We start from the raw sequence: 24288 nt of genomic DNA, 5'->3' as shown, positions 1-24288 counted from the left end.
ACAATCCAATTTAAAACATTCACTATTTCTATAAAATTTATATACATTAATTGAAGAATTAAGGAAGAAACTCTGTATATTTATTAAAAATCATTGGAATACAGCTTATACCTACCTTCAAAATGAACCAGACTTCCCTGCTCTGCAAGAGGCAGACCTTTGAACAGTAAGAAAAATATTTAATTCTAAAGCTTCTGAAAACTAGTGTTATCTACTGTGGTTTCTGAAGAAGCTCTTATTTCATAAGTCCAGTACACAGTGACTGCCATACATTAAGATGGATAATTTATGGCAATTGTTTATTTAATGCTGCTGATTTTAGACCTGGTAGTGTGCATGGTATTGGAATTTAAACCTGTTGCTTCCTTTGGAGTGAAAAGAATATTTTTTGCTTATTGAGCAAAATGCACTTTCAAATGAAAACATTGTTTCTGGTGTTTCTGGGGGTGGTGGTTGGAGGTTGTTTGGGGGGGGAGGTATTTGCTTTGTTTTTTGTTTCAATTATAAGAAGTCTGGAATGTTGTATTATGTGGGGATCATTAGACTGATCAGAGTTTGGTTAAGATGATTAGAATGATATGGTAAGTAGTATCTTGCTTATCTGCAGCTTCATATTAATAATTCCACTCTGCATAAGTTAAAGAATATGTATTTACAGAGCAGTATGTACCTTCCATATCCAAAATTGACACATTTATAATTACAAGCCATCTTAAACCCACATCTTACATATTTGCTCAATAAATGAGTAAGATTGTGAGGATTACTTTTCTCGCTCAAAAAGATTTTGGTGCTGATAGGCTTATTGTATTCCTTGGATTTTTATTTTTTTTTATTGTGCTCAGATGACTGAGTTAGCACGAACGGATACTGTCAGCACTCCAGCTGCTCCAGTCACCACCTTGTTTGACCACCAGCGGCAGCATCATTCAGAGTTCATGAAACAACTGAGAGCCCGAGCTGATACAAACAGGTTTTGCCTAATGTTTCACATCTTGGGAAGGGGGAAGTAAAATTTGTTAGGTTCTCCTTCACCTATTCTTGAAGAGAATTTTAAGATGTCATAATGAGTGAGTATTGAAGAAGAATTCAGATTCCATCTTTATTGCCTTTTTATAGTGTATGATATGGCAATGGTGACATTAACTAGTTCTGTGAACCTTTATATAAGAAGTGTAGAAAAAGATGTCCTAAATGTTTTGTGGGATAATTTAACTAGTCTAAGCTTTAAGTGATCTCTTCAGAAATTTTAGCTGTTACTACTTCTAGTAAACTATATTCCTCTTTGGTTTATGATAACACAGATTTACGCCAAACACTTTGCTTTCTTAGGAAATGTGAGTCTGGTGCCATATCACAAAGTAAAGAGGGGACAGGTGACTCGAAACAGACATACTCGCCAATGTTTGATAGTTATTCAGAGTCCTCAAGATCGAAGGTTCATGATCAGAGGTAAGAAGGGCTTGGATTACACAGGGGTGGTTTTGCTATAAGTAAGAACTAAAGTACAAAGGAATATAAAGATATTTCCTTCAAATTTTTTTATAAAAAGAGGTTGTCAGCATTAAACCTTCAACAGGTAAGCCTGTCTCGTATTATGGAGCTTGAAGGTTTATATGCCTACCAGAATTGGTTTTGTCTTTAATTAAAAAAATCCTACTACACTGTAGCCCACAGTGTGTTAATGTCTTCAGTTTTGAATTTGCTATATTTGTTCTAATTGAATGCTTTTCTCCTGTGTAACTTAAGAATAATTGAGTTTCACTTTCTCATTCAGCTGATTTAGCGGAAGTCTAGCAAGCAGGTGAAGGGAAATGGTTATTCCACTCTGTTCGACTCTTGTGAGACTGTATCTGGAATATAGTGTCCAGTTTTGGGCTTCTCGGTAAAGAGGAGATATTTGCATACAGACACAAGTCTAGTGGTGACCCACCAAGGGGAGGCTGAAGTGCATGATGTAAAAGACAGGATAAAGGAACTGAGCTAACTTAACCTAGAAAAGAGAAGGCTAAGGGGGCAGGAATCTAGTTGCAGTATCTTAAAACATGGGTTGTTAAGTAACATAAGGTTAGACTCTTTTTAGAGATGCATGGTGAGATGACGGAAGGCAATGGTGACATTAAAGAAAGGGGAAAGTCACTGAGGAAAAAAACACTCACTGTGAAGGTGGTCAAACACTAGACTTGGGGCTCTGGGGAGATTGTGGGATCCTTTGTTCTTGCAGCTGTTCAGAACTTGTACATAGCCTTGACTTTGGTTAGATGAAATGCATTCAGAAATTTTTGAGCTTAGATTATTCCAATTTCTGTGCTGTGGCCTACTTCCATGCTTTTATTGTGTCACCTTTGTAACCTAAAAGTCCCTTCAGGTCTCTGTTTGTATGAGTCTTTTTCCCTGTTCTAAATATTTGTATTTTGTGCCGTTCTCATTTTGCTATGTGTGATTTTGGAATGGACTAGAACAGAGACTGGAGCATATGTTCTGAAAACACAGTGCAGGGACATGTAGAACTGTCTGCTGTAATGTACATTACTTTCTTTTCTGTTCTCTGTGTATCTGAATGTTTTGTTAGGTTCTAGTTTTTGAACTTTTTATCACTGCTGCTGTGCACTGGCTTGAGAGTTTTCATGAACCGCATGGGGTATTATTTGCCTGAGGTTTAGGTTTGACTCATTTCTGGTGTTACTTTTCAGTATCTCACCTGTGTTTAACAATGGATTTTTAGCTTTTTGTTTCCTGTTGACTTACCTGATCTAGTTAGATCTCATGAAGTTTCTCACAGCCCTTCTGTGATCTTGTCCAGATGAATGATTATATCCCCTGTAGTTCTTCTAATTTAAAACAGTATTGCCATCTCGCTTATCCTTTTAAAAACTGTAAGGAGAGATGTTTGCAGTGGTTTATCATCCACACTCATTGCCAGGTAGAGAGTGTGCATACCTAAAAAGCACTTGGATTCAAAGGTGGAATAAAAATGCAAGTCCTGCTGTCAATCTGCAGCTTGTTGAGGCTTGGAATTTTGAAGCAGCCAAGCTGTATTTGAAAAAGGTCGCAGACCCTCTGCATGTGGATTGTTGCTGGCATTGTTAATCATGGTATGTGCAGTAGTAATGCAATATAAATACTTTGAAATGTGCAAAGTCATTTAAAAAAAAAACCTTATCTCTTTGATAACCCAGTAGTGCCAGCAGCCGCCAAGAGAGTCCTTCAGTTCCATCTTCTAAGGAGAATGAGAAAAAGCTTTCCCGTCGTGAAAAGATAACTAGCAGTATTGAAGACCAGGCACGTACTGGTGTGGATGATTCCTTGCGAAGTGATAGTATTTTATCACTGCCAGATGAAAAAGGTAAGCTGTGGTGTTCATATGTGATGAATCTGAGGGTGGTAAGGGGGAAGGGAGGGGAGGTGCTGTTTCAGAATTAGTTTCTGAAGTAAATGAGGGAATATATGTGAAGAAAGCTGAGCCTCAGGTGAATTGGTAGTCTCTTAAGAAGTAAGAGAGGGTGGCATAGTGAGACTGGAGCCTTTGAAATTCTGCACATCAGAGTGGTGGAGTGTGTGGGCCGTTCTGCTCTCTGTTGTGCTAACTGTGTCTGGAAGTTCACTTGCTGAATGTGCAAGCTGAACACTAAGTATTTCAGCAGCCCAGAAATGCGTTTATACCTGTTTACGGAAGTCTGTTAGGTTTGTCAGGCTGGATAATGATATTTCATGATGTCCTATAACTCAAGGTCAGGTCACTCACTTTTTCACAGTGAGAACAATCAGCCATTGGAATAATCTCCCAAGAGAAGTGATGGACTCCCCAACCTTGGACACTTAAGATTTGGCTGGACAGGGTGCTGGGCCATCTGGTCTAGGTCATGCTTTGCCAAGAAAGGTTGGACCAGATGATCCTTGAGGTCCTTTCCAACCTGGTATTCCATGATTTTCTGAACACCCATTTTATTCTGCATTAGTTCTCTCCCTGTCTTTCCTGCCCCTCTGACTTTATTGAGATTAGACAGAGTAAAATCTCATTCATGTTACATACCTGAGCATAAAACTGCTTCCCTGGTTTCTCCCTCAGATTCTGCTTCTGTTGCAACAGAATATTCCCTGAAATTTGATGAGTCCATGACAGAGGATGAGATCGAAGAAAAGTCTTTTCGGTCTTTGCTGCCCTCTGAGAGTCATCGCAGAAATAACTTGGAGAAGAAACGGGGTAATCGTGATGATTCTGATGAGGAAGTTTCCCCAGACAAAACAGCTCTGTCATCTATCAAGGTAGGTCGAGCAACTGTAGTGAAGGTAAATTAACTGAACTGAAATTGTTAAGCTAATGAGCTTCAGGTGAGCTGTTCTTACCTCTGTTTGCAAACTTCAGGTTTTTTCCTCCCTGTGGTTCTTTGAGCATCTCAAAACTTAGGGTTGCATGAATCATGCAATATGTCACTGTTGTACAAGCATGATGACTTACAAAATATGCCTCTATCCTCTTGTGACATTTTGAGGTGGGTTATAAAAGATCAGTGGATTAAATCTTTCTATTATGCCTACACACAAATAGGAAGTATAAGAGGATGCTTTGGTTCTCTGGCCCAAGAGGGGACACCCCAAAACTTTCACACAGCCAAGGGCAGAAAACGCTGGTCTGCACAAAGCTCAGAATAAGAGCAGCTTCCCTTCTTTAATATGTTTTTTTGTGTATGTCTGTATAGACACACACACACTTTGTAATTGAAAAAAGCCTTGGAATTTCTCTAAATCATGCCAAATTTTTCTTGCCTTCCAGGAGCTAAGCATGCCATTCTCAGGGGGACAAGATAGTTTCTCTAAATTTACCATGGAGATGGTAAGACAGTACATGAAAGAAGAGGAAATGCGAGCAGCTCATCAGTCCTCACTGCTTCGGCTCCGAGAGAAAGCTCTGAAGGAGAAGACCAAGGCTGAATTAGCTTGGCTGGAACACCAGAAGAAGTAAGGGAGCTCTGAATATACACTGTTGGTGACTGACCATTTTCCACCCCTCCCTTTTTAAGTATCAATGGTTGAACTGATCTTCTGACATCAGTAATGTATACAAATGTTATTGTCATTTGGAAAGACAGAATTCAGTTTGTGAGTGTACTTTGATGCACCACAGTGAGCATGGTTTGATCAAAGAGAATGTCATGAAACAGTAGAATATCAGATGTTTGTTGTCAGTCAGAGAAGGTAGTTCCCAACTGTTACTTGACAAGTCTTAATTCAAGAAGATAAAAAACTGTCAAACAGACCTTTATTTGCTTGATGTCTGAGGTCATTTTAGTTGACTCAAGCCAAATTTTGTGAATCTGGGTATGAGTAGTACTTAATAATTTGTTTCAACCTAACATATGCTTTGGCTGGGAATGCCACTTCAAATATGGTAGTGGCCAGATTTAATCAATAATACTTTTCTATGGTCACTCTCTGCATGAGACTACCATTGTTCAACAGGAATTTTCTTCCAATTTCTTGTTAATGTAGGTTTGACAAAGGATTGTGAGGTAGTGACCCAAGTGTCCTTCCTATTGCCTTTCTCAAAGGGTGAGAATACTACCTCTTGAGAGCTTCTGCCCATTCGTGTGAGATCTCGTATTACCTGCCCTGGCCTTTCAACTGTGTGTCTGACTAAACAGTACAACACATTTCACTATAGAGCATGCAAGTGATTAATTACAGACATATACTCTTCTGCAGATTAGGAAAAGTATATCTTGGTTTTTTATTTTAAAGTGTAAAAGGCTTGTGGTTCATTGTTATATCCTTTTTTCTTATTTAATCTTTTCTTCCAATCTGTTTGCAGGCATTTGCGAGACAAGGGAGAGGATGATAAAATGCCTCCTATTCGAAAGAGGCAGCGTGGTCTGCTGCTGAGATTACAGCAGGAAAAGGTAACTGATGCTCTGTAGGAAAACCCTGTTGGAGCCTCTCTGTAAACATTAAATGTTTCAGACACTGTAAAAGCTAAGAATTGAGAAACTTCCATACAGGCTTTTGGATAGAAAGCTAGCAGTATTTCTTACCAGCAAGTGTTACTTGCATTTTGGTGCTATTTAACACATTGATTTAAAGGGTCTTTCTAGATCAGTAATCTCACGTGTTGGGACTTGGAAGTTTTAACTGATCTTCTGTTCTTTGCTGCTGAAGTTCAGGCTAGTTGCTTCATCAGTAATTGCAGTAATTTTAAACCCCTAGCAAGGACACTGTGGCAGCTTTAGAGCATGTTCTTGAGAGTTGTCTGTCACAGTTCTTATGCTTAATCTTTTATACATAAAAGGCAGAAATTAAGCGTCTTCAAGAGGCTAACAAAGCTGCTCGGAAGGAAAGACAGCTGATCCTTAAACAGCAGGCGGAAATAGAACGAATACGTCAGACTACAATTAAACTGCAGGAGAAGCTAAAGTCTGCAGGAGAAAACAAACTAGTAAGTGTTCATACAGAAGCTGGAGTGTTCCCTCTTTGTCCATGCATCTAGTGTTTGATTTCAGTGTTTATAGGAATGGAAAGCTACTGGATTGGACCTATCACTTGAAAGTTTTGTCTGCCTCAAATGGTCTTATCCTCTTTATCTCAGCAGTGTTTAATTTCTTAAAAGCATTATTAAATGTTTTGTTTTAACTGTGCAGTAAATGATGTTTTAACTCTCAAGCTTAACTGGTAACTTCGGGAATATCGGCTTTTTGTTGCTTAGATCTCTTGGGCTCTGATTTTGTTTGATTCTTTTTCAGACTCCAAAGTACTAAATATAAGTGTTAAACCCAAAACTTGCTGCCTTGTGTGAGTGTTAGTGTCATTGCACTAAGTTTATTGCATCTGCTTTATAAGACAGCAAGACAGGATTTTGGTGACTGCTTCCTCACAAAATTTTGAGGAGACACAAGTTGAATAATAGTAGTATAGAAAGGATTGGTTTCCTGTTTGGGTAACTCAGTTCTGATGTTGGGGTCTTGTTGCGGTTTTTTCTGCATACAGCTAGGGAGAACTTAAATTATGGTGGAAAAGCATGTACTAAAAAACTTTGTGTCACATAAAAATGAAGTTGTATACTCAAGTTAAATCTGCAGGCTGACAGACTTACCTGAAGTAGTATTTGATGTAGTCTTGAGAGAAGTAAGCTAAATTAACATAATGTCTAAAAAGGATTGTAGAATAACTTCCTACTTTTAATGTTGCCTTTTGGGGTTTTTTACACTTAATTGCAGGAACTTCACAGTGAGGATGACATCAAACGGAGCAATGGTTCTAGCCCACTTCCAACTGATGGAGAAACACGCAGCCCTTCCCCAATCTCAATCTCCAGCAGTGAGACTAGTAGCATTATGCAGAAACTTAAAAAAATGCGCAGCAGAATGGATGAGAAGTAATTAATTTATTTTTTATTTCTTCTTATGCAAGACTTTACTATTTTAATAGAGTGAGTTGGTTTGGCCAGTATCTGCACTATTAATATCACATCAGCTTTGATCTGTGTTGCCTGAAAAATAGCTGATTGGGAAGCATTAATAGAACTGTGTTAATTTTTGAATATAATATACAAAGGCTACAACTGTTGCATGAATACTAAGATTTGGACATTGTTAGCTGGCAGACAGTGTGTCAAGTTTTTATTATACAAGATTGATTTTAATATTCTTTGTACTTCTTTTTTGATTTGTAAAAGCACATCAATTTAGGAGATTCGGCTACTTGTATGCTCAAGGAACTTGGACAGTCTCCAGCTTGATGATATTAGAGCTCCTATAGCAATGAGACCTCTGAAGTCAAATGGTCAAAATAGTGTCTGTATTTTGTATCTCCCCTATTATTCTAAAGGGCAGGAATATAAGAAGTGAGACTCTGCAATTACAGTACCAATTTTATCTTGAATTGAAGCGTAAGTTAAAAGTAGGAATAATTTTATGCAAAAACTAGTAACTGAGATTGAGATCTGGCTCTCAGAAAGTCATTGAGCTTGTCAGGCTTGTGATTTCTACCTTATTATCCAGCTGCAGAATTTCAGTTCTGATTGCATTAAAGTGAGCTAGGATGCATTTTATAGTATTTTCTTAATTAATGGAGGTTGTATGTGTGTGACTGAGAAGATGGGCAATTAATAAGACCTTTCTTTTCATCCTGTTTGGTCCATGGGTTGGAAAAAAATTGAAGTTGATTGTTAGTCTTCAGAGGAAACAATGAAGTATATGTGCAGTTCCTGTGTCTGAAAACTAGGGCTGAAGGTTTCACTTGTTAAATTGTTTTGAATGAAATTATTTTTCCGCATCTTTTCAGTGTAGGGATTATTTTGTCTGCACTAAACATCCCAAATGCTTTTCCAGCATGTGCTCATTAGTTTGAAGCCTTAAATTTATTTTTGAGACTAATCCATTAAAAATTTGATCTCTGCCAATTTCTGCAAAAAATAGTCCTTGCTTAAACATTTTTTTTTTTAACTTATAACCAAAGTATGTCACTGTATTTTAGTCCGTAAGGGAGATCTTATATAATGGTTGTTGTTTTTTTTTTTTCCTCATGTGACTCCTAACACAGCTGGTTAAAACATCAAAAAGCAAGCACTGCCATTTGCAGGCTGTTTGTGACTCCTTATGTGCTTGTAATCTTTTTAGAAGTATATTTCCCAGACTTGCATGTGTTTGTATATGATGAAGATAAAAACCAGTAGTACTAAGTGAGGATTGGTGTAAGTAGGAAAAATCAAAAATGGCGTTCTAGGTATACATAGTCTTTGTGTTCTCGCCTGAATTCATTGCTATTTTATTCAAACTCTTCTGGTAAACTTAATGGCCAAAATGACAAATGATTTCAAGATTCTGAATTGTCATATTTCCAAAACTAAACTCTTGGCATTCCAGGTCGTGTGGAAACCAACCCCATCGGTATAGCAGCAAACTCTTTTTCTCAAAATGTATTTTGAAGTTGGTAAATGGCTGAAGATGAGGACTTGAGAAGGATGTGCTCTGGAGGCCATGTTGACTTACAGAGTTTCAGGTTTTTTTTAAAGAGGGTCTTTATTTTTTTTACCACCTGAGATTCAACATACAAAATTTCAGGTGGTGTAACAAAACCAAGTGACATCTTACCATTTTTGAGATATAGTGTTACTAAACACTATAGGAGATGACACTTTTGTATTTAAAACTTCCTTTGCTACTTTTTATCAGGTAGTGGTTTTGTCAGTATTGTTTTTGAAATTTTACTGTTTCAAAGTACTTTCATTTCTAAGCAACAAGTATGATTGCAGAAAGAATTACATATTAATAAATAATTGTTCTTACTATTGCAAGGGATAGTAGTAGATACAAATTATGTTCTGCCCTTAGAGATGTTTGAATCATCAGTCCAAAATAGAATAATTTTCAAAAAGTAGATAGCAGGATTTGAGCTGAAATAACTGCTTTTAGGCTGAACAAGTGGAAGTTGTGCAATATATGTGGTCATGTATTTTTGGTTTTATGGTTTTGTTTTGGATTGATACAGACATATTCAAAGGAAGTAGTATTTTGTGTAAACATAAGTGATTCTCTAGTACTTGATCTTCCCAATTATGTAGGTTTTGCACACCTTCTGCAGGCATTTTGATTGCAATAGCCATGCTTATTGATTGAAAACCAGTGCTGACTTGGAGTCTTTTAAATGTCCTTATTTGTAAAATGCATAAGAATAATATTAACATAATAGAGTAAGACATTTGGTTTGGGGTGTAGTGATAGGAAGCTGCTGTCTGAAGGGCAGCTTAATCAGGGTGTGAGTGAGATACGGCAAAAGGAAAGAGGCTGAATGTTGAGTGAAGTAGTAGAGGAACTAGAATAAGGAATTAGGAGAGCCTACTATGCTGGATTTGGTATAGCCCATAGCAAGGTGGAAATCCTGTGGCTTCCTTAAGAGGCAACTTTAATATTTCTTTTCTGCTAAAAGGGGAATGAAAGAATGGTTATTTTTTTAACAGCCTGCATGTGAACAGGAGCATGCTCTGTCAAAGAGAATTAACCACTTCCCCTTGCTTTCCTTGCATATGCAACTTTAATGATAATCTGTGCTATAGAAGAACTGATTAAATGCTTATTTTCTTTTGCCTTTCCTTAATATGCTGCTTAGCTTGCGTTGTAGTTGATAGAGCTATGTGGAGCATGGCATTTTTCTGTAATTATGATCATTCATTAGGAATTAACTTAAAATGGTAATTGTTTAGAAAATACCATTTTAAGCACAGCTATAAGTTTAGGTAGGTAGATTATTTTTTTTAAACAAATGGGCATTATCTTTCTGCAGTTAGTACTTCAAATGAAAGAGGCAATGTACAAGTATTCTGAGACCAAGTCTGCACTTCATTGCCAAAAACCAAAATAGCAGCTAGAGGTCAAATTACAGGTATTTCTCAGACTCTTCCTGGATTTGCTCATGTTTTAAAATATGTAATTTAATCCCCCCCCCCCTTCACTGGTGCTTACCTTTGGAGAATTAATTTTACTGAGGTTTCACCAGGTGAATGAAAATGTGTTTAAAGTTTCAGACAAGCAAAGTTGTCCATGTAGCAAAAGTAGTATGCTATTTAATGCTCATTGTATACTGTATTGACAATTACAATAACAGGAGTTGCAAAAAGATCAGGTTGAAATGTTAACCAGTGCATGTGGAAGTCTGCATCAAAATAACTCTTTCCAAAATTTAAAGAAAAATCTAGCAGTGTGAAAGTAGCTTGCCATTAGAAAATGAATTGGTGTGTGTGTGTTTTCTGTTACCTTCTGCATAACAGTGTATAGTTTTTCTACTTCAGATGTTGGGTAATAACTATACAATGTTAAATGCAATTAATTTTAAAGTTCTTTGCTAGATGCTATCCTTTTCTCATTCTTTCTGCCTTTTTTGCTATCTTAGTTTTAAACTCTTCCTCCTTATTTTGTAGACACTGCTCTCCTGTTCACTACTTCTTCTCTGTCTTTACGTCTCACCACTGGGCCTCTCTCAGTGTCTGTTTTCCCAATCTTCACCCCAAATTCCAGCTGTATATCTACAACCAATTGGTCAGGTAACTGCATCTTTTTCAAGTGATAGACTCTTTGATAGAGCATGCTCTGTTCAGTCCTGGGAAGTCAAGAGGTTCTTTCATCAGTGAACTTCTTGACGCTTTCCTCATTGTTTCCAGATTTTTCTGAATGGCATAGACAGTGAGCGGGATTGGGTATGTCTTTAAAAAGTCTGCAGATGACACCAAGCTGAGTGGTGTGGTTGATTCACTGGAGGGAAGGGGTGCCATCCAGAGAGACCTTGACAGGCTTGAGGAGTGGGCCACTGTGGACCTCATGGAGATAACAGGGTCCTGCATCTGGGTCAGAGCAATCCCCAGAATCAGTGTAGACTTGAGGGATGAATGAATTAAGAGCTACTCTGCAGAGAAGGACTTGGGGATGCTGGTGGATGAAAAAACCCACTGGATATAAGCTGATGCTTCCCCTCTACTCTGCTCACATGAGACCCCCATCTGGAGTACTTCATCCAGTTTTGAGGTCCCCAGGATGAAAAAGACATGGATCTGTTGGAGGAGGTCCAGCAGAGGGCCACAGAAATGATCAGTGGGCTGGAATACCTTTCCTATGAAGAAAGGCTGAGAGAAGTGTGGTTTTTCAGCCTGGAGAAGAGAAGGCACTGGGGAGACCTTATTTGTGCCTTTCAATATATAAAGTGGACTATTTAAATAAAAACCAGAAAGACCTTCTGCTAGGACACGTTAGCAATAGGACAAGGAGTAATGGTTTTAGACCAACAGTAGGTCTAGATTAAATATAAGGAAGATTTGGGTTTTTTCTTATTACGAAGGTGGTGAGACACCGGCACAGGTTGCCCAGAGAAGTTGTAGATGCCTCGGCCCTGGCAGTGTTCAAGGCCGGAATGGATGGGGCTTTGAACAGCCTGATGTAGTAAAAGATGTCCTGGGCCATGGTAGGGAAGTTGGACTGGATGATCTTCAAGGTCACTTCAAATCTAAACCATCCTATGATTCAAATCTCTTATTCCTACTGTGTTCTGAATGGCAGGCAGATAGTTCACTTTGTTCCCACTGTCTAGTTAGCACTTCAGAATAGCTGCTGAAACTGTCTAATTTGAATTTGAAGTCAGTATACTTTGGATATAAATGTACAAGCACAGGTCAGAACAGCAAGTTATGCTTCCAGGTTAATATTTGGGATGCATTGATAAAATATGTGATGTTAGCAGCAGAGAAATATTTAGATTTTTTTAAATCATGCTGGTGCAATCCGAGTGCTGCTGCTCTTTTTCTCCCCAGATTTCCAGCTTTGTAGATGCCAGGCATGGTTTTGCCTTTTTCTGGTTTCCCATGAAGGTGCTGCTGCTTTTGAGGATAAATGCATACCTTTGGTGTTACAACTGGAACCCTCTAGACCGTAGTAAATGTCAAAGCAGTGTGTATACTACCTTGTGGCTCTGACCTTTCAAACCCCAGGTTATAAAAGGGTCTGCATCTTTAGGCATGCTGCTTTAATCCTCCTCTTTCTGTAGGTGGAATGTTGGAAACTTCTTTCGTTCCCATCACTTCTTTTGACTTACCTTTCTTACTAGCAAGTAGTTTTTGTGTGGTGGTTAATTTCATCGTCATTTAGTTAATTATTCTCCTTTCTGTCTCCCCTAGTCTTAGGGGTTAATGCTTTTAGGGAGTCCTATTCTTTTGAATCCATTTATTTCAACCTATCTCTTGCATTTTATTTCAACTGGACTTGCCTTCCTAAAGATCCAGTAAGCTGTGAAGATCCAGACGTTCTGATTATATCAAACCATTTACAAGGAAGACAAAAAAGTTGCCTTTTGCAGTGAAATCATTGTAATAATTACTCTGTAATGAGTTCCAAATACATGATGATCTGCTAGATTAACTGAAACTGTTTTGTATCTGAAAGTAAGAGTTGATAAATCTGATAGTGCTGTTGAAAGGCACAACATGGCTGTCCATGTCATGTTTGTAATGCAATTACTGTTGGTACTCTATTTTCTTAATGGTATTAATCTGTTGGGTTTGTCTAAAAGTAGACAATGTTTAATGTTTGTCTATAGAAAGTAATAAAGTAATGCACAAAATCATTGAATCTGTTGCTTGAAGGTGTTCCCAAAGACTCTGTGATGCTTCTGGTTTGAGCCTGCTCTTGTTTTGATCATAGGAAAGAAGATTGTGGGCATGTCTTACTGGCTTCTGAAACTTTTGTCTTCAAATCATAACTTGTCTACCTTACATGAATCGATCTTAGAGAAGGATTTACATGAATCTTAACCTTTCTGGTCAGCTTCCAGCTCACTTTTACAGGGAGCAGAATGAACATGAAGTGAACAAACAAGACGTGTCCCTTAGCAGGCAAAACATGCAGATTAGCTATTTGGCTATTCCAGCGTCTGCAAATAAAAGGGCTTTTTTTGGAACATGAGAGATTAAAAAGCAGAAATGAAATTATCATCTGCTTTGCAGCTTAAAAATTTAGATGCCAAGTGATTGGTATGGTTTGAAACTTACAAATTATAAAGGCATTTGCAAAGCAAATAGTGCAAATCTTTGAAGACTGCCTTTTTAGGTACCCCACCCCCTGTAGAGGGTGAACTCTAGCTGGCAAACCATAAGTTTTCTGCAGAATGATTTTATGATGTCATAATTTAAGTGTAGGAGATTAATGACTTGATACACACTCTTCTCTAGACTTTGCATGTCAGAAGAAGTGCATGCAGTTGATGTTGAACTTGATTTCATTTACTATGTTAAAGCTTAAATCCTATGGTCTTGGTTACTTCAGTGTTTAGAAATAAGACCAGAGATACTGTTGTTCAAGAGCTGCCAAAGCGAGCTAGTATATTCACACAAACTTATTCATACCTAGAGAGTCCTATAAGAATTTCCTCATTTTTGAGGTTTTGTGGATCACCTAAGAAATCTTTGTCAGAAAGAAAATATCTCATAGTTTTCATCATGAGCTTTGCTTTTTATCTGCTGTTAAACCGGGAACCAGATATGCTAGTGGCTGGGAAAAAAAAGTCCTGCATCCCATATTCTCTTGATGCTGTCAGCTCGCAATTAACATTTCAGATGTGGTTATCCACAGAGACGACGCTTAAGGGGGGAAGGATAGAAACTCCAGTCATTCAGGAGATCTATTAACACAGCATCACCTTCTCTTAGAAGTATGTATTTGGAAAATATGTGGGGCAACTTGGAGTTACAATTTTTCTGTCATTGGGATTAGTGAAAAGAAAAGGTTTTTTTTTCAAACAGTCACTGCTTTCTTGAGGGTTCCAGTTTAATACCACTGGTACTTTTCATGTACTGAAATTGGGAACTTAGCCTGTTCATTTTAGTGAATAGTTAGTAGCACTTTTAATGGTTTTGAAGATCTTTAAAATGTAAGCAGCATATGTTGTAGTCTGCTGTAGCCCACCACTACAGGATGTTGTAGACTTATTGCAAAGAAAAAAATCTTTTTTAGTTGTAGGGGGTTTTTCAGCAGCACGTGGGAGGTCTAGAACATAGTTGTTAGTGTGGATATTATCCTTGAAAAAAATCTGAACAGCTGTAATTCTAGAAATTGTGGCAATAGAGCATCTGGGTATTGGGACCTTTGAGTGTGATTGGCTCTTTTCTCATTGTCTTCTGCTCTGTCTGTTAGGTTTCTAACTAAGCGAGAACAGAAGCTGATGCAGCGTCGACAACATGCTGAAGAATTGTTGGAGTGGAAACGCCGCCTGGATGCAGAAGAAGCAGAAATACGGCAGATAGAAAAGCAGGCTCTAGCTGCCTGGGACAAAGAGCTGCTCAAAACCAAAACAGCCAAGAAAGAGCTGGGGGATCAGAGAACTGAACCCAAAGGTAAAAGGAAGTGGAGGGTAGTGATACAAATAACGAGTAAAGCGTAATTTGACATGATTGTTCAAGTTTGCACTTCCTTCCTTTTTTGATGTTTTGGTGGTGGTGGTTCTTCTCTGGACCCCCTTAGAATATCAGTTTCTACAGTCTTTAGTGCCTTCTGTTGCCTTGTTCTTTTAGCCCCATTTTACACTTCAGTTAAAAGTGTATCCCTCCTCTGCTGTGTATCTTCTCAAGTGAACAGTGCACCAGAGGCCCATTTCTACATACAATTCAGAACAAAAATACTTCATGATCTCTGCTGATCATCTTCTGAACTTACTCTTATTAAAACTTCTGTAGTGCTCAGAGTGTCTGTCCTGTTAGCTTCCTCACTGTTGGTGAGGATGGCTCTTACCAGAGGCCGTGTTTCAGCATCTTTTTCTACCCTCTGTTGTGAATGCAGGATAACCATTTGAAATGTGCAACTGTGCTTAAGTGTGTAAGGATATAATTGGCGTGAGTAATGCTATTGTTAGGAAAAAAAAAAGTTCAGAGATGTTGGGAGCCACAGCTTTACTGTTCTGTTTTAACTGGACCATACTTTCAGCATGAAGCACAGAGAAGCAGAGAAAATAATGGAACTTTGGGATTGTTCTAGAGACAATCAATTTTCTTTTTTTCTCTCCCACTTTGCTGAAGGCAGGCAGCATGTCCTTTGAATGTGCAAAGGAAATTCAGAATTATGCCCTATTAGGGCTGTTACTGAAGAGTCATATGGATTTTGGGCATTGTAAGACATTTTGAAGATATGTGTATCAGATTAACAAAAATTCAGAATGAGAAAATATACTTACTTCCTATTAATTGTATCTACTAGTAAGCACTGGAACACAGCCCATGTTCAGAAGTTCTGCTCCCCAGCCTTTGCTCAAATACTGAATAATTCTCTATGACTGCCTAAGTAATGCTGTGACTCCTGCGGAATTTAATAAACAGGAATTTTGAAAACCCAACTTATTATTTTAGTTGCTGCCAGTTGAGACACTCATGATGAAATCCTAACATTAAAATGTTTTCCGCAACTACTGTAAAGGAAGCAGTCAATTCTAAATTCAGTATCTGGCTTGCAGATTATATGCTCCTCCATGACTTCTTCAAACTAATAGTGTCTTTTGCTATGGTGTATGGTCAACCAGAAGGACAGGTTTCGCTAATGACCTTTTTTGAGTGTGTTGTCTGGAAAATGTTAGAATATCCTGAAACCCTCTTTATTTTATATGTTCAGCAATCACTTAGAAGGTTTGACAGTCTCAAATTATAACTTTCTAGTAAACATGCTTGTTCTTTCCAAGAGCTCCACCCTCAGTGTCTAGGTGGGGGAAATAACACCAATTTGACATGTATTGGTAGCAGTTACTACTTTGTATACAGGCAGCAGCATCTTTGCAGGCCTATAAATCAGGGCAGGTTCTTAAGCGCTTTGTTTTGTCTCTTGTTGAATCTCAGAAACAGCTAGTGAAGAAGAGTCTCCAGTGCCTTCTTGCTGTCATCTGAACAGTGAAAGCTCTGTCCCAGAAGATCTGGGCAGTCTAGCTGCTGAGTCTGTCCCATCAGAGACTATGGGCCATGGACAGCCAGAAAGCCCAGATCAGAGTACAGCTAATGAAGAAATGGTTTATTCTGAAGAGTTCAAGTCTGCCTCACCTGGCAAACTCGTGAGTTTTTATGCTATATGTATTTTAACACTTGAAAAAGGCTATGAGAGAAGGAGTAAGCATAGCCATGCCAGTTGTCAAAGCAGAGATTAAACTATTTTCTGTTGGCAATGCCATTTTACATTATTGTGTATACACATTGTGATCAGGTACGTGCTGAAGTCTTGAGGAGAAATTGCTTCATCACTGAGTTTAGATATTTTTAAACTTGTGGGTAGTCTTGCAAAATGTTTTGCGTATGTCACGTAGGTATGCAGTATTAAGTGGTGGAACATTGACCCAGTTTACCAGTATAAATTAGCTGTAGGCTAGCTTGTTACCATTGTATAAATTCTTTGAGGCCATAGAAACTATGCTCTGGTTTTCCGCATTGCTTTATTTGCAAGTGATGTACCCCAAATTATAAGTATAGGATGAAGAAGCAGAGCTGTAATGTCATGCACAACCGTTTGGGTTTCAGATTATGTCTGCGCAGTAGCTAATTCTACCTTATTGTTCTGTTCCAGCTATTCCATAACTGCTAATTCTACTTGGTTGATAATTTTTGTCAGTTTCGTCCTGATAACTTTGCTCTGTGCTTAGTGAGACAGAAAATGTAGTGTCTGTGGGGTAAAAGAACTGCTCATCTAGAGTTTCTATAGTTATGCTGTACACGTATCTATATAGTTTTATATTCTAGAAATATTTCTAGAGTTATTACAAATATTTTCTTGGAAAGTTTGCCGAGAAGATAGTGAGGTAAAATGTCTAATATGTGCCAGAGGTTATGTCCAAGGTGTGTGAAAGGTTTGTGGTATAATGTCAAAGCAGTAAGCAGCACTGTGGGAGAATGTTTGCTCTTAGAATTGTTTGCCTGGCCTCAGAGAAATGCTCTGTGGTTTTGCTAATTTAGAATGTCATATTGCACCCCTTACGTGAAATGGTCCTTTTGATTTCATTGATATGTTTACTAGGAGTTTCTTTTGCTGTGGTTGTTACCAAATAAGATTAAATAAACTGTGTTAAATGCCTGTGAGTCAGAACCATGTCGGTTCATGTAGGTAGAAATAGAGTAATCTAAGCAGGTTTACTGAAATCTAGGCTCAAAGTAAGCAGTCAGCTATTTCTGCTCTTGGTATTCTTGTTTGTCCAGCAAACTGATATTCTTCTTAAGATAGTTGGATAGGTACCACTGCTTGTGAGATATTCTCTAGTCATGCTGTTCCTTCCTTGTAACTAGCTCCTGATGACAGTGATCTCCTACTTTTCAAACTGGTCTTTACAAGCAATGACTTATTTGTCATTCTCTTTTGCCATAGTCTTCTCCCAGAAGCAGCATATCTGCATCACGGCAAGATTCCAGTAAAGGCAGCCATAGAACTGGAGGACAGCTACGTTCACCTGTAAAGTCTCATCAGATATCTCACAACTGGTCTGATGAATCTTTATCTATGACACAGTCAGGTAAGTGTAATATCTGCTTGGGTTTAAACCGCTTTTTCATAGCTTTTGCTTTTAGCAAATAAACCTGAAAGGCAGAAACAGATGTGGGGAGGCCTGGAAATGCCAGGCTTTGTGGTTTTGTGGGAATATTTTCCCATGACGTAATTCGATCACTTCTGCTTAAGAAGGTCTGTGTATTATCTCTTCTTTTAGAAAACAACACATGTTCCTGCAAACAGGTATGAAGGAAATAAGAGTCAATAGTCAGGGTGGTCCTAGAATTTAAAAATACCAACCTTATCTGTGCTTAGCACAGATGTGACACATCTCCAACTGTCATGTTGTAAGAAAGCAGAATATGGTTCAACAGTGTACAAACATGATTGTTCTCCTTCTGAACACAGCCTGGCTTCAGAAGCAGTATAGCTTTGTTATCATGCCAGTATGAGTGAGCCCGTTGCACCTGCATTGGCATGCACAGAATGAATGGGTGCTTCAGGAAACATGTTTTTAGTTTTAGAGGAAGGTTTGAACTGTGTGCAGTAAAATAGGGCCTAAGGTTGCATTTTGAGCTGTAAATTGCAAGTTCTACTGAATGGACTAATTATACTCTTTTATCCAGTATCAAAGCTGGCTACCAGTAAATGCTAAGAGAGAAAATATTAGAAGTGAACTGGTATGGAGCAGTCCTTTCCCTGATGTGTTCTCACAGTCTGTTAGTCACATGGATTGCAGGACTTCCTGAGCCATGATTCAGTGAGGTTCACTATTGTGAGTTCTGTTGAACTAAAGTCTGTTTTGAACCTTTCTGTACTTCTAGTTCTCAAATGTGTATTCCTCAGTGCAGTTGATAGAGTATCATGAAATACTTCTAGCAAATGAGACAGCATCTTCCTGCCCTTTTTTTTTTTTTTTAAATTTCCTAAATTCATTCTTAAGTCTTTACTGGGAAAAAAAAAACAAGTAAACAAGTGGCTCTATTGTATGTGCTGACTGTTGTTTGTGTGTAGATGGATGGCTTCCTGGTATGTGTATGTATCCAGTCATTGTGGTGCTTGATGCAACAAGCTTAATAATCTTTTATTTTGGGTGGGGTTTTTTGTTAATATTGTATATGTGAGTGCAATAGAAACACAGAAATTGGAGGCAGCTGTTCTCCTGATGGATAGAGAAGTGAATACATCACACCTAGGTATGTGTACTGAGTGATTTGTATTGGGATTCTGTCTGGAGAGCAGTTTGCAACATTATGGGGCATTCAACAACTTGATTATTTTCAAGTTCTGACTGAGCAACCACATAAGAAAGCTATTTGAAAATTAAAGCATACAAACAGGGGTCATGAAAACAAACTTTTGTAAAATAAAGTGTTTGCAATCTTTGATCTCAAATGCTGAAGAAGGGTGTAAGAAGTGAGAAGCTGATCACGATGGTGCTTGTTTCACAGTAAATCATTCATAGAATCATAGAATCGTTAGGGTTGGAAAGGACCTTAAGATCATCTAGTTCCAACCCCCCTGCCATGGGCAGGGACACCTTACGCTAAATCATATCACCCAAGGCTTCGTCCAACCTGGTCTTGAGCACTGCCAGGGATGGAGCATTCACAACCTCCCTGGGCAATCTGTTCCAGTGCCTCACCACCCTAACAGGAAAGAATTTCCTTCTTATATCCAACCTAAACTTCCCCTGTTTAAGTTTGAGCCCGTTACCCCTTGTCCTGTCACTACAATCTCTAATGAAGAGTCCCTCCCCAGCATCCCTATAGGCCCCCTTCAAATACTGGAAGGCTGCTATGAGGTCTCCACGCAGCCTTCTCTTCTCCAGGCTGAACAGCCCCAACTTCCTCAGCCTGTCTTCATACGGGAGGTGCTCCATTCCCCTGATCATCCTCGTGGCCCTTCTCTGGACTTGTTCCAACAGTTCCATGTCCTTTTTATGTTGAGGACACCAGAACTGCACACAATACTCCAGGTGAGGTCTCACGAGAGCAGAGTAGAGGGGCAGGATCACCTCCTTTGACCTGCTGGTCACACTCCTTTTAATGCAGCCCAGGATACGGTTGGCTTTCTGGGCTGCAAGCGCACGCTGCCAGCTCATGTTCATTTTCTCATCAAACAACACCCCCAAGTCCTTCTCCGCAGGGCTGCTCTGAATCTCTTCCCTGCCCAACCTGTAGCTGTGCCTGGGATTGCTCCGACCCAGGTGTAGGACCTTGCACTTGGCATGGTTAAACTTCATGAGGTTGACATCAGCCCACCTCACAAGCGTGTCAAGGTCACTCTGGATGGCATTCCTTCCCTCCAGCGTATCAACCAAACCACACAGCTTGGTGTCATCGGCAAACTTGCTGAGGGCGCACTCAATCCCACTGTCCATGTCAGCGACGAAGATGTTAAACAAGACCGGTCCCAACACCGATCCCTGAGGGACACCACTTGTTACTGGTCTCCAGCTGGACATTGAGCCATTGACCACAACTCTTTGTGTGTGGCCATCCAGCCAGTACTTTATCCACCGAGTGGTCCATCCATCAGATTGATGTCTCTCCAATTTAGAGACAAAGATGTCGTGTGGGACAGTGTCAAATGCTTTGCACAAGTCCAGGTAGATGACATCAACTGCTCTACCCCTGTCCATCAGTTCTGTAGCCCCATCATAGAAGGCCACCAAATTGGTCAGGCAGGATTTCCCCTTAGTGAAGCCATTCCATTGTAAAGAGACAAATCTCCCAAGTTGCTGAGTAGTAATGAAGTCACTGCTATGTCAATCCGATCCATGCGTAGACAAGATCATTAAAGATGAAAGCATCTGCAGATCTTTCCGTTATGAGTTGATCAAGAAAAGATATAATTACATAGTGGTCACTTACTATTTGGGAGGAGTTTGTTAATTACAAGAACATCATGAAGTACTCCTCATTAGCTAGTGAGATTCCTTTTTTTTTTTGTGCTGTTTCCTTTGTTGTTTTTTTTAATTCTCTAAATTATGAACAGCAGTTGTTAATAGAAAAATAACACAGTAGTTTGATTGTATTTACTGGCTGTTGTTGGTGATGAAATCCTTCATTATGGTGGTTTGTTGTCATGGGAAATTTGATTAGCAAAATGTCGAGCTGTTCCTGCTAGCTGACCAGATAATACAGATGACTTTATTTCTAGGATGTTCAGTAAAGCAGTTGATGATAATAAACATCCAAGCTTTTTGGTCCAGAAAACATTGTAGGTAATATTGAGCATTATAAAATCAAACCAGACAAGTTCCTTCTTAGGAGATGTAGCTGCTGCTGTACAAGTGGAAGTGGGACATCAGCTGCTGGGAGGAGCTTCAGTAAGGCTATGTCAGATCAATATTTTGAAGAGGTTTTGATACTTAACTGTGGTAGCACCAGTGTGGGGCAAAGATCTCATTTTTCACTGTGTTGGTATACATTTTAAACAAGAAACAAGTGGACATAATCAGGTGTGCAGAAAAGAATAAGTAACGAGACACTAAGTCAGCCTCTTTGTAAAGTCTGAGAGACTGAGAGGTTTTTACATCAAAAACATCAAAAGTAGCAGAGTTACTGGTAGAATGGGGTTATCATGCAGAGAATGGATCTAAGTATCTGGCGACAGTGTCCTAAGGGAAAAGAGGTAGAACATTATCATAATCAGGACTGCAAAACCAGGTTGCAGGGAGTTCTGGGGTTGGAAAGGAATGGAGATCATATTAAAATTACTAAGAATAATCATTAAAGAAAAATATCTTTCAGGTGGAAAACAGCTACAGTCAGTAATGGCATCATAGGAGGATCTGTAAAATTAAATTTGGAGCCAAGTAGCTTTGTATAAGCTATTATTGAGCAGTCCACCACATGTCTAAGCTCAGTGCTACCCCCATTCACCCTGAATAAATTGTCATCCTGGAGCCTGACAATAGTGAAAAAATCTCTGCATTGTTCAAACTGACTTTCCTTCCAGCAGTTGAGCAGTCAGCTCTCAATATCATAGGTGGATTTAGTCTACATGGCAAAAAATCTAAATGGGCCAGAACCCTATTTTGCAGACCACTGTTCCAAATGAAATTCTCATCACTGAAGTGTACCCTGCATCTTGAAACTGTGTACTGTGATTGTAAACAAATTTTTTTAATATATTTTTGATACGCATCTTTGAGCTGTCATATTTTTTTAACATGTCAGAAAAAATTAATTTTGGCAACAGCTGACATGATAAGCACTTAATGAGGTAGCAGCATAAACATGGGTGGTTGATGTGAACAAGTTTGGGAGCAAGTACTATAACAGAGCCTTTCTTTTATAAATGAGATGCAACTCTCATACGTTGTATACTAGTGTTATGAATCTGAGATCCTACTTTAAGAGACTTACTATGTTACCATGTTGACATTAAATTCTTTGAGATTTTGCTTGGACCATATGTTCTATTTACTAAACTGTTTATTGCTTTGTGTAAAACTGTTCTGTGAGGTGGAAGTTTGCAAAGACTAAAACAAAACTTTTTCAGAAACCACATCCGATCAAAGTGACATTGAAGGACGGATCAGGGCCCTGAAGGATGAACTGCGGAAAAGGAAGTCTGTGGTTTACCAGCTGAAAAAGGAACAGAAAAAAAGACAAAAGGAGAGACTGAAGGCCCAGGAAGCCAGTTTGATCAAACAGCTGGAGGTTAGCAACAGTAGGAAGAAGGGTGACATGAAAGATCATTAGCCTTGGATAAACCGTTACAGTATGGATGTTGTTGGCAGACTGTCCTATCAACAGCTATGAAGGACACATTACTGTGACTGTGTTCTGGCTATTTAAATATTTTCAATAATGAACCACAGCCTTGAGGCAAAAATGCTATTCCCTTCTAAAATTTATATCTTGAATGGGTTACTGGCAGTGCTCAGGGGGCTTATGTATGTTTATATGCATTAGTATCTGAGCCTAAATTAAAGATTGATTCACATGTAATTAATTTTTGTTTATTTTTTTTTAAGTGTAGTATTCAGAGAAACCAAGTGTCTTCTTTATTAACTTAATAGGTTTTGATTACCAAATTGTAGTTGTGGTTTTGTAGACTGACAGCCATAACTTTTCTGTGTGCAGTCATATGATGAGTTTATCAAGAAGACTGAAGCAGAGCTGAGCCAAGATCTGGAGACATCGCCAACAGCCAAACCTCAGATTAAAACTCCATCCTCAGCTGCTGCTGAAAAACCTAAGATCAAGGCACCACCGCTCCATAGGTAACTGGGATTTCTTCTTTCTGAGAAACTATGGTGAATACTGTTTTTAGGAGAAACCATGAATTTAGCAGATAACTGAAACTTTAAATCATGAGTATTAGCTTTTAGTTTAGAAACTGGACAGTATCCTGCTGACCTATTTGCTGGTCTCACTGACCCAAAACAGATAAGATGGACTGTCCTTGGAATTGTATGCATTTCCCTTTTGTCCTGCGCAGCCTTTCAGGTCCTATTTTCAAGTTCTTTCTGAACATTTTTCAGTTGTGCAAGAATTGAGCCAAATGGTTTAATGGATTACAAACGGGAAGAAATTCTTTTCTCATTTTGGTTGCTTCTTATGACCAGTATTATTGCCTGCAGCACTGTGTGAGGCAAACCATTCATCTTTGCAACTTAAATCAGGTTTGGTTCTTGGGTTTTAAAAGGCAGAGAATTCAACTGATTTCTGCACTTCCTACTGTATTTTTAAGTGTTTAATTTTGTCCAGCAGATGGTGCAATTTTAGGGCATCCCAGTAAAACCCAAAATATTTAAAAAAAAATACTTTTCAGGACTTGCCAAACTCTTCTCTGTGTCCCCATTCCTATTTTCTAGGGTCACAGTATGGTGACAAAGCAAACTGCTTGCTATCATTGGTTTGGCCTTATAATCATAAATGCTGGCATTTCCACTTTTATCAATTCAAAAAAAAAAAAAGACAAAGCAACACACTCTGGTTGTAGCCATGATTCATGCAATTTCATTTTTCATATTTAGGCCTGAGACAGCTAAGAACTGGAAATCACTGGCTGAATCAGAGCGATGCAAAGCATCTTTGGAATCCATTTCAGAGCATGCAGGTATGTAACTGGAAGAATTTGTACTACAGATGAAGATCTTGGAAGACTGTCTTAAAATTCTTTAAGCTTTTCCTTGGTGATTCAAGAAGAGGTTTTAAGAGAAAATGCAGACTTCATAAAATCATAATGATCAAGCTATATATTTATTTAGTAGGCATCTGGTTTCGCTGTTTCCTGTATATTCAGCATTTAGTTTTACTCTGCTAAGGTTTATGTGAAACCATAATTAAGTGACAAC

General features: G+C 38.7%; 1 protein-coding gene across 2 annotated transcripts in view; it reads left to right on the top strand.

The window, feature by feature from the left end:
- Positions 1 to 24288, top strand: part of CEP350 (centrosomal protein 350) — a 75323-nt gene that overhangs the window by 37401 nt on the left and 13634 nt on the right. Inside the window, exons 20-34 of one of the 2 annotated variants that reach the window (XM_057427262.1) lie at positions 846 to 973; positions 1333 to 1452; positions 3180 to 3346; positions 4070 to 4266; positions 4775 to 4959; positions 5810 to 5897; positions 6284 to 6430; positions 7209 to 7366; positions 10907 to 11029; positions 14661 to 14860; positions 16346 to 16554; positions 17853 to 17997; positions 22485 to 22645; positions 23072 to 23211; positions 23968 to 24050. In XM_057427262.1, coding sequence (XP_057283245.1) covers positions 846 to 973; positions 1333 to 1452; positions 3180 to 3346; positions 4070 to 4266; positions 4775 to 4959; positions 5810 to 5897; positions 6284 to 6430; positions 7209 to 7366; positions 10907 to 11029; positions 14661 to 14860; positions 16346 to 16554; positions 17853 to 17997; positions 22485 to 22645; positions 23072 to 23211; positions 23968 to 24050 — 2251 coding nt within the window. The remainder of the gene's footprint in view (positions 1 to 845; positions 974 to 1332; positions 1453 to 3179; positions 3347 to 4069; positions 4267 to 4774; positions 4960 to 5809; positions 5898 to 6283; positions 6431 to 7208; positions 7367 to 10906; positions 11030 to 14660; positions 14861 to 16345; positions 16555 to 17852; positions 17998 to 22484; positions 22646 to 23071; positions 23212 to 23967; positions 24051 to 24288) is intronic. The other variant, XM_057427263.1, reaches the window with a different exon arrangement.

Source organism: Pezoporus wallicus, unplaced genomic scaffold (assembly GCF_028554395.1).
Source record: "Pezoporus wallicus isolate ANWC-B61680 ecotype Strahan unplaced genomic scaffold, APGP_CSIRO_Pwel_v1 scaffold_7107, whole genome shotgun sequence".
Lineage (NCBI taxonomy): Eukaryota > Metazoa > Chordata > Aves > Psittaciformes > Psittacidae > Pezoporus > Pezoporus wallicus.
This window is presented reverse-complemented; position numbering and strand designations above follow the sequence as displayed.